General features: G+C 35.1%; 1 protein-coding gene across 1 annotated transcript in view; it reads left to right on the forward strand.

Moving 5' to 3' along the window:
* The window catches only part of GAD1 (glutamate decarboxylase 1), a 33,564-nt gene extending 18,236 nt beyond the window's left edge, over window positions 1-15,328 (forward strand). Inside the window, exons 8-17 of the mRNA XM_027733600.2 lie at window positions 664-779; window positions 882-961; window positions 1,166-1,220; window positions 2,298-2,414; window positions 2,575-2,639; window positions 5,945-6,023; window positions 7,627-7,776; window positions 8,020-8,127; window positions 8,834-8,923; window positions 10,526-15,328. Of these exons, the coding sequence (XP_027589401.1) occupies window positions 664-779; window positions 882-961; window positions 1,166-1,220; window positions 2,298-2,414; window positions 2,575-2,639; window positions 5,945-6,023; window positions 7,627-7,776; window positions 8,020-8,127; window positions 8,834-8,923; window positions 10,526-10,699 (1,034 nt within the window). The 3' untranslated portion in view covers window positions 10,700-15,328. The remainder of the gene's footprint in view (window positions 1-663; window positions 780-881; window positions 962-1,165; window positions 1,221-2,297; window positions 2,415-2,574; window positions 2,640-5,944; window positions 6,024-7,626; window positions 7,777-8,019; window positions 8,128-8,833; window positions 8,924-10,525) is intronic.
* The last annotated feature ends 1,374 nt before the right edge of the window (window positions 15,329-16,702 follow it).

Consider the following 16,702-nt stretch of genomic DNA (forward strand, 5'->3'; position numbering starts at 1 on the left):
TCATCAGTAAGAAATATTAGAAGGTGATGTTGTCCTAGACTTATGGATGAGATTGATCTTCCTAAAGCTTGAGATCTGCATCAAAGAACTGACCTAATTGTCCAGGGCTCTTTTTAATAGCAAGCCAAGAGAAATAAGTGTTTTCTCTCAATTCAAATTCTCCAAAAGTAAGTATCAAAATACATTAGCTGAATTGTAGCCTGTGAAGTGCCTTTCCCATAACTGACTCTAAGGAAGTTTACAATAACTAGCTCAGCTGTAGAAATGTACCTTTAAGCCATTTACTTCTATGTCTACAGTAAGATGGGATATATCCATCCAATATGTGATGTTTCTCCAGCCTCACACAAGTTGATAAATTCCTGTTGTTCTTGCTAACAAGAAGTTGACATGCACAATGAAAGCTGAACTTTTTCGGAATGTGTTAGAAAATGTTAGCAATTGAAAGAGATGACAAATAGGAAATTCTGACTATCACTATGACTTTCCAGAGGGTCTGTCTTATGCTATTTAGACAGATGCCTGTGCATTTCAGAAATATACTTCTTCATAGTTCACTGCCACTTTCACTGCATTATGCAAATGAGACTTGTATGTCTTTGGTATAATATGCATTTTTTTCATTATCATGATTTTATTATTCATTCATTTATTCATTCACAGGAGGAGCTATCTCCAACATGTACAGCATAATGGCTGCACGTTACAAGTATTTCCCTGAAGTCAAAACCAAAGGCATGGCTGCAGTCCCTAAGCTGGTTCTCTTTACCTCAGAGCATGTGAGCTTAATACACTGCTAATTCTTAATTTATTGTTGTATGTTGTTAAAATACTTCATCATTAAACCACCATCCTGTTTAATGTTCATATGTTTGCTGCAGAGTCACTACTCAATAAAGAAAGCTGGAGCTGCACTTGGATTTGGAACAGACAATGTGATTTTGATAAAATGCAATGAAAGGTAGGGTGAATGCTAAGGGTTTGATAGATTAAATGTGTTCATCTGTTAAATTTTTTGTATTGTGTTTAAGGACTGATTCAGTACAGTGTGTCAAGTTACTAATGGCCTGTTGAGAAAATCCTATTAAAGTATTTCAGCTGTAGGTAGTATTTCCGTATGCATTCTTTAATTTTCTTTGTCTTTCTGTTTCTATGATAATTACAGAGGCAAAATAATACCAGCTGATTTGGAGGCAAAAATTCTGGAAGCAAAACAAAAGGTTTGTGCTCTTAAAAATTAGTCCTTAAATGCTTGGCCTAGTAAAATTACTCCTTCCTTTGAAGCCTGAGGGCTGACATTAAAGAACACATAATAATGAGATATAAATGTCATCATAATATTTTCAGATGCTTAATTATACATTCATGTATTGTTTAGTGGATTATCTATATGTCTTGCTAAGGTTTCCATTTTCTGTTTAAAAACAAAGTATTTTTAACTCTTGAACCACATCCATATTTCGTGACTTTAAAAAATAACTTTCTGTGGAAATATATGGAAAAAAGCATGAGAACACGAAACTAAAGCTACTTTTGTCCAAAATTTAAAGTTTAGCCAAAACCATAAAAAATTCTATAGAACTCCAAAAAAATCATATAGATTTCATGTGTGAGGCTGCAGGGTTGGTAAATATAGCCAGTAAGCTTAATTTTTTGATGCATTAATTATTATTTCTTGAATCATTGCAGTGAAAAATCCATTAATTTTGTACAAAGCAACCGAAGTTAGAGTAATCTAGATTATTAATTTTTTATTTCTTGACTTCCTTACATTTGAGCACTCTATGAAATTGGAGTTCATATTTATTTCATTTAAGTCAAAATTGTCTTTCTTTCATCTGATAGTTCCACATTTATTGCTTTTGTTTTGGATTCCTTTGTTCTGTTTATTAGTTGATAAGGACTAAAGGAACAATTTCAGGCCTTCAAATCGCAACTTACAGATCACATTTAATTAATTTTCCCTTATACTGCTGTAAAAGGCACAACTTTACTTGGCTATTGCTAGTCTTTTAACATCGTTTGAATCTCCTCACTGAAAAAGATTAGACAAAATAATATTCTTTATCTTCTAACTAGTTAATTTTGTGAAGATACAATACAATAAACACAGAGTTTGTTCTTACCATGTATATGATTAGTTAGTTTCTACTGTAGCTTATGTGTACCTTTCACATGGGAAGAAAAACTCTTTTAAGGCTGGAAAATGAGATAACAAAGTTTCTGATATTATTTTCCCTTTTTTTTTTCCTGAAAGAGGTTGGCATTTATATTTAATATTTTTATTTTTATTGTAGGGATACGTTCCTCTTTTTGTAAATGCAACTGCAGGCACAACAGTATATGGAGCCTTTGATCCAATACAGGAGATTGCAGATATATGTGAAAAATACAACCTCTGGCTCCATGTAGATGTAAGTAACTAAAAAAGTGCTGCTATTCAGGCAAAAAAGGATTTTTTTTTTACATGTGTTTTTTCTTGAATTAAAATATTTATTACTAGATTCTGATTAATCTTAAATACGTTGAACTTTTTCAAAAAAATGAGTCTTCTCTTTTTTCTGTCTCTTCCAGGCTGCCTGGGGAGGTGGACTCTTAATGTCCCGAAAGCATCGTCATAAATTGAATGGAATAGAAAGGTACTCCATGGTGCTTATTTGTAATACTGTTATGCAAGTACCTTCATAAGGTACATGACACTTCACAAATTCATGAAAATATTAATTTGCTACATTAAGGAATTTAAATTAAACAAAAGTGAGACAGACAGGAAAGGTTTAGACTGTGAAGATTGAAACAATACTACAGAAGAAAACAGTGATGTACCATTGTGTGAAAGGTAAGTTTTCAGCTGATTTGAAGGGGGATAAGGATATTACTTGGCAAAAAGAAAGGGAAATTGTTCTATGCATATCTTTGAAGGGATCAGAAGTCTGGGAAAGGATGAAGAAGGATTTGAGGAAAAAATGAAGTGGGAGAACTAGACAATCTCTGAAATGTAGGGCTTTGAGAATAGCAGTGATAAATGAGGAATCCAGGGAAGGTGTTTGAGCGTGGATACTCATGATGGGAAGCCATGACATGGTGGGAATTTGTAAAGGTTCTCTCCTGAAAGATGTTTGCAGTTTTTTCAGAAAATAATGAGTATTTTCTGCCTGAAAATGAGTGTTCTGTAAATGAAAGGTTTTTTATATATATATATTTATATATATACAAACAAAAATACTTCTTTTTTTTAAATACAACAATGAGAGGAACACAGGGAGACTGAATTAGTAGAAATTTTTAGGGGCATGTTTCAGTACCTATAAAGCTGGAAAAGACTACGATAGCTGATACTTTTCTGCTGTGCTAGGGAGAAGACTGAGGTAATTTACAGGGAGGCTGGAAAGGGTCACTGATACTCGCCATGTCTGAGAGCACAGGGGCCTGTGAGTTACATGAAACAAGCAGGAAACTCTTGTAGAGGTCAGAGTGAAGTGTGCAGAAAAGAGCACACGGGTGTCCCCAAGTACATAAGCCAGATTATCAAGATGCCCACTGAGACCAGAAGCCAATCTTTAATAGATAATTGATTGAACCCAATTTAAAGAGACAAAGCATTTGTGTTGGTAGTGACGGCAGAGTGAAAGTATGACTCTCTCACTGGCCCTTACAATTCAGACTCAGTAGTCATTCCTTTGGCACAGTTGTTCCCATATCAAGTGATAAGCCTGTAGAAGATACTATGTTTATAACCCCATGGGTGTCTCTAGCTTTCCTCTGAAACTGCTCTATGATGAAATGCTGCCCATCTGAATAGAAATCAGAAAAGCAATGAAGAACCAGAAACTTGTTTTCTATCATTGCAGTTGTCAGACTCCAGGGAATCAAAAAATATTTGAAGCAAGCTCTACCCATGTACTCTTAAATTAGCACCAAATTGCTTCCTTGAGTCAACTGTACTGAATGTGAGCACCACATAAAGATGTAAAATGAGTACAGTGAGTAAGGCTCTTCCTTAGGGAAAACAACCTTTCCTGGTGTTGGGCATCTCAGACAGTAAGTGAAGAATAAATACAATGTAAGGAATTGTGTACAGAAGGACTGGCAGCAAAACCATGCAGACCCTTCTGTCACAGGGACGGCAGGGTGTGGTGTGGCAGGAGTACTCTGAAGTAGCAGAATCCTATCAACCTCTGCCCAGTCCAATTTGCTAGTCACTCATGGCAACATGTCTAGTATAAGGTCAGCATTGTGAAATAATTTTCTTAAGGTACAGAGGTTTGGTCATAGGAGTTTGGCACACCTCTTTTGACCTGAGGTCAACCCAGAGGTGCTAATTAAGGCTTTAGTTTTAAGTAAATAGAGAAGGCAGCAGGCCATGATGCGTGAAATTATTTCTTTCCTAGTCAGTTATACGGATCTTCAAACATGGGATGGGGCCCACGTGTACTGTGTAATTGCCTGTCATGAGCCCCAGCTGGGGTCTGTTGCTAACATTCAGGTCATACTTGGCCTGCTTGCAGACACTGGCATGAAGGACTGGCATGCTGCCATGGTACAGAGCTGGGATTGCCTGTGGTAGGATAGCCTCTGGCTGGCTGGCTGCACCGAGGAGAGTGACATCTTCATGTTAAAATAAACCTAATGCTCCTTGTGAAGAGTGACTTAAAACTGTCTTTGTTTGGAACCCTGAACGTTAAATAAATGTGCTAAACTGAAGACATGGTGTTTTTAAAATGGAAATCAGCTGTTAGATAAATTCATGTTTCTTGATTACTCTATCTGAACTATTAGTGAAGTTTTTTGAAAGATAAGTGCCTCCTAAGTCTGAGCTATGTATCTGCTGGTTTGCACCACATAAGCAGGAGATTTTAGAGGGATGGTGAGCTGCCCAGGTACAGCACAGCCTGCAATGTTCTTTTGACCAAGGGGTGCTGCAGTTTAACCTAGTGTAGACAGAGGTTGGAATCGTATCTAGAAATTAATGGTCCTCATACTGGGGTGAAGATATCATTGTGTTGCTCAAAATGGAGGAACTGTGGTTATATCTGTGTCCTCTGAGAGCAAGGTGTAGAAGAGGAGGAAATACCTTTTAATTTTCTTTCAACCACATTGTAAGAATACATGAATAGTCTGTGAAATACCATTATGTGATTTCCTTCTGTGGAAAATGCAGTGACTCAAGGGGACATTTGGCAATTAATTACTTAGGGCAAAGAGGTCAATGAATGTGCAATGTTGGCGCATTTATTTTAGCATCATCATTAAGCTGTCTAGGATAGTATGTTAAAAATACAGAACATCTCTTGTGTTTGACTAGTAAAATTAGGGGATCTTGTGCATTCACTTGTGTTTACATGTAAAAAGTTTTAAGCTTTACATACAGAATGTTAGGATTCTAATGTAAAGTTTTAGAGCCTTTCAGCAGTCCATGGGCTCAACAAACTAGAGCTGTGGCTCTATCTGGGAAAGCGGATAAGCATGGAGAGTGTCTTTTCATTTGCTTGTTAGTTTTCCAGCAGCTATTCAACAAAGAACTGTGTTCTCCCAGAATCCATATTAGTCCCTTAATTCTCTGACACCCCCGCTTTCCCCATCAGTACCTTGAAATGAGAGAACACATCAAACTGGTTTTGTTATTTTTGTTAGTCCTATTTCTAGAAGTGGAGTCTTCTGGGGGAGATGTTACTGTATCAGCTAATAATCTGATACTAATTAGCTGATATTAGTAATAATATAAACTAATCACAAGTCTGACATTGCAATGTTAAAGCAAAAAAATTCCTTTCCTGGACAGCATAGCTGGGAAAGAAGACACTTGAGACAGTAATAACCTCCATACTGATATCATCATGGTCAAAACTCCATATATTTCCAGCTGAAAGCAGAAAACAAAGGTGACTGCTTCAGGTTAAGTTTCTGAATTCCAGACCTATCTGAATGTGTAATTTTTTTGCAGAGCCAACTCAGTCACTTGGAATCCACACAAGATGATGGGAGTGTTGTTACAATGTTCTGCCATTCTTGTCCGGGAGAAGGTCTGCCTTATATTTAATAATTAAACATTTAAAAAAAAAGAAAAGTAAATACCAAGCCCTACTTTTTCAGAGGGTATTGTAAAATCCATTTAATTTCAAAACTTTATTTGGAAGGAATAATTGTGTGGATTTACATCGTGTTTAGGAAGTTGTTTTATCTTTCTTGGGTTTTGGGGGCTTTTTTTGGTTAAAGCTGTAGGCAATATGGATCAGATCTTTAGCTGTTGGGTCTTGGCTTATTCTAATAACAATAATAGAGCCATGCTAATATACTTCATCTGAGCACCTGCCCTGCTGTTTCTACGATATACTGAACATACACCTTTGGTCTCAGTACTTAGTAACAGTCTAAACTTCTTAAATAAAAAACAACTTTTTTACCTTACACAGTGGTTTAAAAGTTTCTCAGTTCTGTTGAAAAGAAAGTATGCTGCTTTTATTATGACTCTCTATATATTTTTAGGGCTTTCATCTAGATTTGTTGTTGTCATCAATGAAAGCAAAACCAGTGTCTTATTTCTCTTAAGCAATAAGTATTTTCCTTAGACGATAAAAAAAAGAAGTCATATTATCTGTGGATAGGACTAATTATACTGTTTACTAATTTCTGGTATGTCAATTGCTACTAGAAGAGTTTAGTTGAAGAAGCCATCCCTGTGTATAGAACTAGCATGGAAGAGCTGTGAGTTCCAGCCCTAGGTCTGCCATTGCTCTTCCAGTCGATCCATCTCTAAAGTGAAGACTGCAGCACTTATTTCCCTCTATAAAACACATCTATTGGAGAGAAGCACTAGCCTTTGTTTAGTGGCATGCATGCTTATTGCGCTAGCTATTGCAGGATTTTGGCAAGAGTTTTTGTCTTATATGAGAATTTTGATAGGTGTTTTTGTATTTACCAGACAAACTGGTGTTCTTTGAGCTTCCTCCAAAAAACACCAATAAACCCTAAAGGAGATGCAAACCATTTTAGAAATGTCATATGTGTAAGATTTCTGCAAAACATACAGGACTTTGCTCCTCTGTTTCCTTCAGCGATTTTTACCAGTAATCTATAGATTTCTATTGGTCTGTGAGCCATATTTATTTGTAAGCAAAGAATATCTGATTTAGGTAATTTGTACCTATATTTGTCACTTGTGTTAAGTGTCATAAAGCTAGACAATATACAAAGTTGAAACCTTCAATTCAGTTTTTTCATTTCATTTTGTCTGTCTGTTGCACTGAGAGACCACAGCTGTATTCTAGTGTGTAATTTAACAAATTAGAAATTTAAGTGTTAAGAACATAGCCTTTGAAGTGCACAAAGCTAATATCACAAACTAAGTATCCAAATTAATCTGAGAATGTTTTTAATCTGAGGTGTGGGTGTGTAGGCATGTAAAACCATATGATCTCTCAGGGACATCTAAGAGAATCACCTTAGCTTATGAAATTATTTTTATGGCTCGAGTTTACAAAACAAAGTCAGTATGTTATAATATGTCCCATTAAAGAACAATTCTTCTGTTTAAGTTTGAAATACTTTTTTATACATTATTGCTGTACACAGTTTCTTATGTACATATGCCATGTAAGTCATATAAGTACATGTTTTTCATTACAGGGTATACTTCAAGGCTGCAATCAAATGTGTGCAGGCTACCTCTTCCAGCCAGACAAACAGTATGATGTTTCCTATGACACTGGAGATAAGGCAATACAGTGTGGTAGACATGTGGACATTTTCAAATTCTGGTTGATGTGGAAAGCAAAGGTAAATAACAACGGTTTATCTCAAAAACCAGAAATGTATTTATTTAATTTGTAAGTCTCAAGTGGAGGTCACATTTAGTCACTTTTGTTGTATTGATTAACTGTATTTTTAAATTACAAGAAATAATACTGCTAAATGTTTTCTGACTGAAAGTATTTAAAAGTGAAGCCTATCTGAAAAGATGATTGCTTCAGAAGAGAAAAAATAACCATATGATTAATGCTTTCTTTCTTTTTTAAACAGGGTACAGTAGGATTCGAAAATCAGATCAACAAATGCCTGGAGCTGGCAGAATATCTCTACACTAAAATCAAAAACAGAGAAGAATTTGAGATGGTTTTTGAAGGGGAGGTAAGTTTTCTTTTATGTATGTAGGAGGCAAATCTGGATGGAATTTCAAAAAGTCTTCACACTTCTCACAGTTTGTCAAGCCAGCTATGCAAAACTGCTTTTATTTCCTAAAGAACTACATGACTATTGGCATCTGGGCATTTTTTTGGCTAAATGCATGTGGTTTTGTACCACAAATGTCAGTTTTATCTCCTCTTCTTCTCTTCTGCAAAGGACTTCTCAGGTTAGGGCATGAAGTACCTTAATACAATCTACTCATGCTGAGATTCCACATTATTACATACATAACCAAGAATCTGCTCTTTTGCTGTATGTTCTGTTGCTAGTGTCACTGCATAAACCCTTGGTTGATAGAATATACTTCATCTCTACATTTGCTAAGAAAAGGAAAATTGAGTTGCTTCTGTTGTGATCCTGTAAAATAGTTCCTCATGAAACTGCATGAAGGTGAAAAGCATTTGCACTTCATTAACGCCCTAAATATTGTAAGTAGGACAACGCATAGGGAATATAACACAACAGATGCAAGCAGCGGAACTGCAATCCATTTCTTTCAGTTTAACATGCAGAACTGAGAAAGTCAATACTATATTTTGTCTTTCATACCTGTGCTAAAATACACTACTGACGAGCCTTTAGCATGGGATTGACCTGTATGTATTGTTGGGTTTTTTTCAATTGATCATGTGTTTGGTTCTTTTTGCAGCCAGAGCATACAAATGTATGTTTTTGGTATATTCCTCCAAGTCTCAGGGGCATGCCAGACTCTGATGAGAGAAGAGAAAAGTTACACAGGGTATGTGTCTTTTGCTAAATATAAAAATATAACCTAATCTTTCAACCCAAAGTAGTCTATTTATTAAAAATAATATATCTCTGTGTGGGCAAATATTACAAATGCTGAGATATCAGTTCTCCATTGCTCATCATGACCTTGATATTTGCTCACTTCTGTCTCCTATTTATACTGAGGCTGAAGTCATGTTTTCTCTATAGAACCAGGTACAGAACATGCTCAGTTATTCTTTGATCTGTATCACTTCTGTGCTCGCAAGTGTTACAAATCTTCAAAAAGCAGCTAGACCTAAAGACATTGCAGTCTTGTTTGGATAGGACAGCATACCAGCAAGAGAAACAGAAGGGTAGATATTTAAAAATGCTTGGACAAATAAAGCACATGGAAACCTGTAAGTCCTCCTCAGGTCTTTATTTGGATTTTGAATGACAATGCATTAATGCGTTTCAGTGAAAATTAATACCCTTTGGAGGACCTTGTTATAAATATATTAGAAGAAGTGAAAGAGGGAAGCGAAGGCATCATAAAAGCATCACCAGGAAAAGTATCCTGTTACTTAGGACTTGAGGGAAGCAAAATACATTAATTTTGTAGTAGTATTTTAGACAAACAGAAGTGAAATGAAGTACATTCAGGAGACAAAAGAATAATTTTATAGGTATCAGAAGTAATTGCTCTTTTGTGTATGTGTTAGGGAAGGGAGAAAAATGGGCAAACCTGGGAGGTTTTGTAGAGGATTTTAAATCTGTACTACACTGGGGAAAGAGAACAGAAGAGAATAGAAATTCCTGGGTCAACCCAATGGCATGTAAGATAAAAAAGTTGCCAAAAAACCCAGAGAATAGAGGAAGATTGAGGTAAAAGGCATGAAGTGGCAAGAGGGATAAAATGTTTGACTTGACCCTGTTAAGTGTTAGAGGACATCATAAAGTTTCCTACAAAACAGCAAAACAGCTGATCTTGGCTGGCAGAGAGTAGAGCAGGAGAAAGAAGGTCTGGATGGAAAAACCGGGCTTAGAAAATACCAAGTATTAAGACCGTCAGAACATTGTTCCTTGTAACTTAAAGCGAGGAAGTGAGATTGTGGTAAATGCAAAGTACTGCAAAACTACTGGAAGGTTTCCATGGCTTATGTTAGTAGAAAATATTCTTTATGATATAGATCTTGTTGAAAAATTTCTATTGTTGTCCCCTTCACACAAATTGCTTTGAGAGTACTCATAATATCCATTACCTTCAAAAAGGTCTGGAGTAGGTTTTCATACAGAGGCAGAAAACATTTCTTCATAACAAAATCTTTAGCACAAAGAAACGATGTGTATATTTAACAGATAAAATTATTACATAGTGAATACTCTAAGATGTTATTAGTCTGTTAATCAAAAAGATGGATATTATTGTTGTCAATTTTCCTTTAAATATCCAATCCTACATATTTAGTTTATCAAGCTTTTTCTGTTACAGATGTTTTTAATAAAAATTAGTGCCTTTTTTGGCAGTCAATTTATTTTTTTCTGAATTAAGAAATGCTGTGACATGCAAAGAAAAAATAAATTTTTCTTTTTTCTTTCTCTCTCTTTTTTTTTTTTTTTAATGATAAAGGTGGCACCGAAAATCAAGGCACTGATGATGGAGTCAGGTACTACCATGGTTGGATATCAGCCTCAGGGCGATAAAGTCAACTTCTTCCGAATGGTCATCTCCAACCCAGCAGCAACTAAGTCTGACATTGACTTCCTCATTGAGGAAATAGAGAGGTTGGGGCAGGAGCTGTAGTACAGTGGTTTAATTATTTATTTCTCTAATTCACTGTTTTCCAGCACTGGCTATTTTTTTAACCCAGTTCTGCAGAACACGTTTTAAGGAAATTTTCTTTCTGTAAATTCCAATCTCCTAAGACATACTTAAACGAAACAACAATAGGCTACTGAAATATATATGTATTGGTAGATCACGTTACTGAGGGAAAATGTATTATCTTGAAGTTGAAGTACTATTGACTCTTACATTGGTCTTGTTTATTGTAGTCAGCAGGAAATTAATAAGTACTAAAATAGCAAATTAAGAACTCTGCACAGTATATATGTACAGTATAAATAAATATATATAATTATATATATACATACATATATTAAAAAAGTGGTTATAAGCTTAGATCTAAGCCACAGCATGTTTTCCACTTTAAGAGAATTAACTTTTCCTTCAACAACTATTTATGTGGATAATGTGCTACAGGTTTTTCTGCCAGACAGAAATAGGCATATAGAAACATTTCTAAAATGTAGATTCTTAGGAGCTAAAGAAAATGTATAACAGTATTAAATCTTATTGTTGGTGCTTTTCTCACGTACAAAACAGCAATCTCTGACAGCACCTTTGAGTAAGATAGTTGTATTTGCCCTTTAGTGTCAAATCAGGGGATAATAGTAGCAGAGTCATTGTAACAGGTATATTATTGCTGTATTTTTAGAGGTCAATTTGTGTAGATTGTGTACATTATTGTTAAATGAATTTGTGTAAAAGGATTTAAATGTAATAGTTTTACAGCAAGATAACTGTTGAACTGTAGGTATCTGAAATATTTGCTTATTTATATGCAGAGATTTACCATGCTGAAGAGTTGTCTTGTATTTTCTTCCATTTGTAATGTAACCTATTTATATATTATTGAAGTCCTAAATAATGTTTATGGTATTTCAGTGTCTTTGTGAGCCAAAGAAAAAATACAAAAATATTAGTTGACACTCATTTAAATCCTAGTGCCCTTAAAATAATATCTTACAGATAATTTTACTGAAGATAAGGAATTCTAACATTGTGTATAGACTGTCAAATTATGAAATCCCTTTAATCTATTAGAAATATTAGAATTTTCAGTTTTATTTATTGTAATGTCAGTGTTCTGAATGCTTTTCTAGTGAATATTGGTTGCTAACCAAGGCCCCTGTTTTTGAGTTTTATTTCAGGACTGATCTCTATGACCATTTTAACTGAATTTGGTGGGACTTTTAGCCAGCATCATTCTTTTATTGAAATGGAATTTACTGTCTGTTTGGAACTTATAAGACCCCAAAATAATGTCAGTATCTTTGACTACAGCTAGCTTGTCCCAACACTTCCCATTGGCTAGGCTTTTCAAATTATAGAGACCAGATTCATCAGCAGCTTGTTCAATTTTAATCACTAGATAATCAATACTACCGAGTGGAAAAGTCCATACTGGAAGCAGAGTAATGGAACAAAATGGAGATTCAATAATTCTCTGTCTACTGAGTTACTGTCATGGTGATAAATGGAATATGCTAATTTCAAGTGTATTCATACATGATTCTGTGGCTATCTTCTATGCAAGCCAGTAATTAATTGCTTTTTCTCCCACCCCTCCACCTCACTAACAAAATTTAATAATTTTAGTAATGTTCAATGAAATGCAGTCATGCTATGCAGTCTTCACAGCCTCTCTGGCCCCATCAGTCCTGTGGAAGGACAGCTACAGCCAGGAGAGATTTCCATCCTGCAGGTCCCACTGGTTGTCTTCTGAGGATCCTGTCTCACGCTTTTGGCTGTGTTAGCACAGAGAGAAGAAGCTGTTATGGTAAATGCCGTATCGTATAGCACAGCCTTCCTGGCTTTTCATAGGACTATTGCTTATTCCTCTTCCATAACCTTCTGCAAAATCTTTTCCTGAAATTGAGTGGAATCTAAAAATTATTATAAGTTTTTCACTGTCTTTTAGATTCATGAGTATGACTTTCAAAATAGTATCTACATTGTTCTTTTTATGTCATTGAACCCTAGTAACCTTACTGGTACAGTATTTCTTTCATTAGATTATTTTCCTCAAGACAGTGTAGTTGGTCTCTTGCCTTCTTGATCGTAAACCTCAATATTCCTCAATTATAACCCTATTATCTGACCTCTGTATTCAATACTTAATATTTCTTGATGTAAACATCCATGTTGCATGACCGAGGCCTGCAGTACAGAAGTAGTCAGCAAGAACATTGACCTCAGCAGTTAGGAAACTTCCGTAATAGTAAATGCCATTCTTTATAGCTACCAGATATTCATCAAAACTAGACAATCTCTCATTATAGCTGTTTTTAGAGTACAGAAGAAATACATCACATTTTGATTTACAGATTTCTGCCTGAAATCCGGTCTCTGTCACAGTTTTATGTTGTTCAAAAGGCAGCTACAGAAGGCCTTGAACAGTTCTGCGACATAATCAGAAATAGATCTAGAGCTCTTCAGTACATATATAATGTTTTGTTCACTAAAATTTCTGCTTCTTCGTTTAATGGAGTATCTTGTGTTTTGAAGGGCAAAAATCAGAGGTTCTACCTATTGCTCTTGATAGTTTGCAGCTAGGTGGGAATAATGGAGCTCCTCCTGCCTGTTTTGGAAGTGAGACAGTTAATGAAGAGGTATTTTCTCCAAAGACAAGGGTCTTAAATTTATCTTCCTACTCTGCATTTTATCTTGCCTTTCTGCAGTGTTGTGTCCTGACACAGTTGACCACAATTAGAGTTTTTGCAAAGCTTTTAATTCTAATATCAGATTCTGGAGAGTACCATGTTCCACAGGCACTGGGCTCATATTAATTAGTGACTTGGTGAGCTGATTTAGCAGAGCGGTTATAGTCAGTGAGAAAACTCATCTCTTTTCTTCTTAGTAGGTAATTTCCATCTGAGTAATATACCACAGCTTTTCACACTAAAGTTTACCTGGAATTTTCCTGCTTTTTAATCCGTACACTATTGACCGTGAGAGATCAGGATGTATGGATATACAGAAGTATTGACTAATTCAAAGCATTGCAATTCCAGGTGAGTAACTTTGTTTTTCTGAGGTTTAAAATATACTCTGAGGTAGCAATTTTGCCTTTAAAAATCACATGGACATCACCATAAATTTGTGTGGGTGAATTCAGATCAAATAAACAATAGGCAAGATCTTAGCTGAACATGTAGCTGCAGTGCTTATTAACTCTGGAAAAGACTGACCATTGGATAAAAATGAACAGCAGCTGTTGATTTTGAATGAGAAAAGTTCTGATTGTGTAATTAAAGGTAGTTTTTAGAGAAGATAGTTAAATTATGTCATTCACAGCAGACTAACAGAACCAGGGGCCTTGGGAATAACCCAGGATTTTAAAATAATTGTTGACTTAGATCATACTCTGTTTTTTGAATGGTGACAAATATGAAGAGATTTTTTAAACAGAATCTCTGTTTTGTGGTTTACGAAATGTTACAGTTATAAAGAAGTTATGCAATGCACTTTTAATTTTTCAATAAAAATTGATCTTAAAACTGACTAATTTGTCTCATATAATTTTTGTGAGCTCTTTTGTTTCCTTAAGAATATGAGACAAAAGCCACACAACATTATCCCTCACATTAAAGATAGTAAGGCAAATGCTTACTATTTAATTTTAATTGTGATTTGAATGTGAGCTTATACCAACACAGACTGAGGAAGAACCACAAGCACAGAACCTTGGTCAGTTTGAACAGCACTATTGAGACATTAGTACTGTGTATATCATGAAAATGGTGATCAAAAATCTTGGATTCTAGACCATATTTGGGGTAACCTGCCATTCTCTTATGTGAGATAAAATATTTTTAATTATTTTTTTTGTATACCAAATATATTGAAAAATAAGAGTACATTTTGAATTAATAAAATTATATTTTTTTTTATTATATAGACAAATTCTGATTAATTGGTGCTTTATGCAGTATCCATAGAACTGTCATTGATTTTTACAGTATGTAACAAATTTGATTTTGATTGCTTTAGAGTAGGATGAGCATCCCTCCTGTAGCATGAGTTTTTTTAAGAAAATTTTTCTTTCCAAGTTAAAAATTTTAAGTAGCAAATGATTCATGAAGAAAATACATGCTGCAAAGAAACTTATTAAGTCAATTAGTGTAGCATGCAAATGGTATAATGTAAAGCACTAAAAATCGTGGAAGATGGTTGTGTTGTGTGAGCATTAAGGAATGTTCAGGTTACGCACAGACTGTTCAATAAAGTGGTAGGACCAAACAAGAGTTTTTGTAGTTAGGTACAGCTCACTGTGGTCAACAGAATTACACCTGTCTGAATTTCTCCAGTAGGGTTTTATAACTTGCAAATTGTGACAATTATGCTTAGGGTGATGATACATGAATTGGGAGTACTGCTTGCTCAAGAACAGCAACTAAGCTAGTGAAGAGATGAGAAGACACAAGCATTCCATGAAAGCAAAGGTTAAAAGGAAGGATGGCTGCATAATATGGAAGCATTTGTGTTTCATTAGGTCATTTGAAAGAATCAGACTTCTGGACAAAGCAAAATTAAAATTTTGGTTAGAAGAGAAGATGCAAGCAGAAGTTTTTAAGTAGACCTGGTAAAGGAAGAAAAAAAGTTTTGGTTCTCTGTTTTAATAGATCTATCTACTGAGGAAAAATGGTGCATTGTTCAGTAATGATGATAACAGAAAAGTGTGAAGATAAAGTATTACAGACCTTGATTTATTTCTGCTGTTTATAAGGTAATCTGTTCAGCATCTGAATGTAATTATTTCAGATAAGTGTACTTTGTATGTGTATTTGTGAGTGTATTTATATTTCTTGATATAAATGAGAAGAACATATGTATGCATTTACATACTCAGCGTGTGTCAGATGTTTGCACGATGTTGACTGTTTTGTGTAGCTTTTTTCAGGACATCTGCAAAGATTCTTGAAATATAACATTAAACAACTATACCATGAAGAAAATAGTAAATTATTTTCCCTTACCTTTGAAAGTATGTGTGTGTGTTGTATATTTATATGAATGATTAAATCTCTGTCATGTGAAGTCCTTAAATTATATACCTTTTAACAGGACAGCAGTCTGGTTTATCTAAGAACAATTGTTTGAGACAGGAACTACTCAAGAAAAATTTTGGCCTTGTTTTATGTGGAAAGGTGTTGTGTCATGACAGTGTGACCAAAAAATATGTAAGATCAATGCAGGTGGTAGGAAATGGAGAAAAACTAAGTTTAACATCAATAAAGCTTAGAAAAAAATGTCACTACAAGTAAAATCAACAAATGTAAATACAATTACTTTAATTTAGATGTACAGAAGCCTATCATCTGTGACCACAATGAAAGCTGTTCTGAAGTAGTGTCTGCTTGGTCTGACATCGAGAGTTTTGATTATGCTGGTGTATAAATCAAGCATGTTGGCCTTCCAAAAAATAGAAACTCAAATGCTAACTTTAAACTGGACAGGTGAAACTGTCTCTAAAAAAGCAAAGTGAGAAAAGGTTTAAGACATTTCTCATTGTGTCATTTTGGTTGGTGCTCTTTATATCACCTAAAGACTGCACGTATTATAAATTACATTCACTATTTAACATATTGCCTTATTAGGACTTTCCATGGGCCTCAGCAAAAAAGGTCGTTAATCTCAATTAAGCTTCTTCCTTTTCTTATGGGAAGGTTTCCTGCAGGGTAACACTTCCATTTGTTCTTGTGGGCATAGGGCCAGTCTTACCACTAGATTGTAAGTGATAAAGTCTTTATTTCCATTGCTTTGAAGTTTTCAACGGTTCCTTGTTGCACTGTCCAGCTGTGAGCATCCTCTGAAGACGAGGCCCTTATTGACCGTCTCTTTCAGGTAATTCACTCTCCTGCCACATGCACAGCTCTGACAATCACTAAACACACTAACACACCTCTTGATTATCTAAAGGAGTGCAGCTTCACTGGGCAGTGGAGTGAGACCTCCATACGC

This window comes from Pipra filicauda, unplaced genomic scaffold (genome assembly GCF_003945595.2).
Source record: "Pipra filicauda isolate LSUMZ 115617 unplaced genomic scaffold, ASM394559v2 scaffold5_size6683894_pilon, whole genome shotgun sequence".
Lineage (NCBI taxonomy): Eukaryota > Metazoa > Chordata > Aves > Passeriformes > Pipridae > Pipra > Pipra filicauda.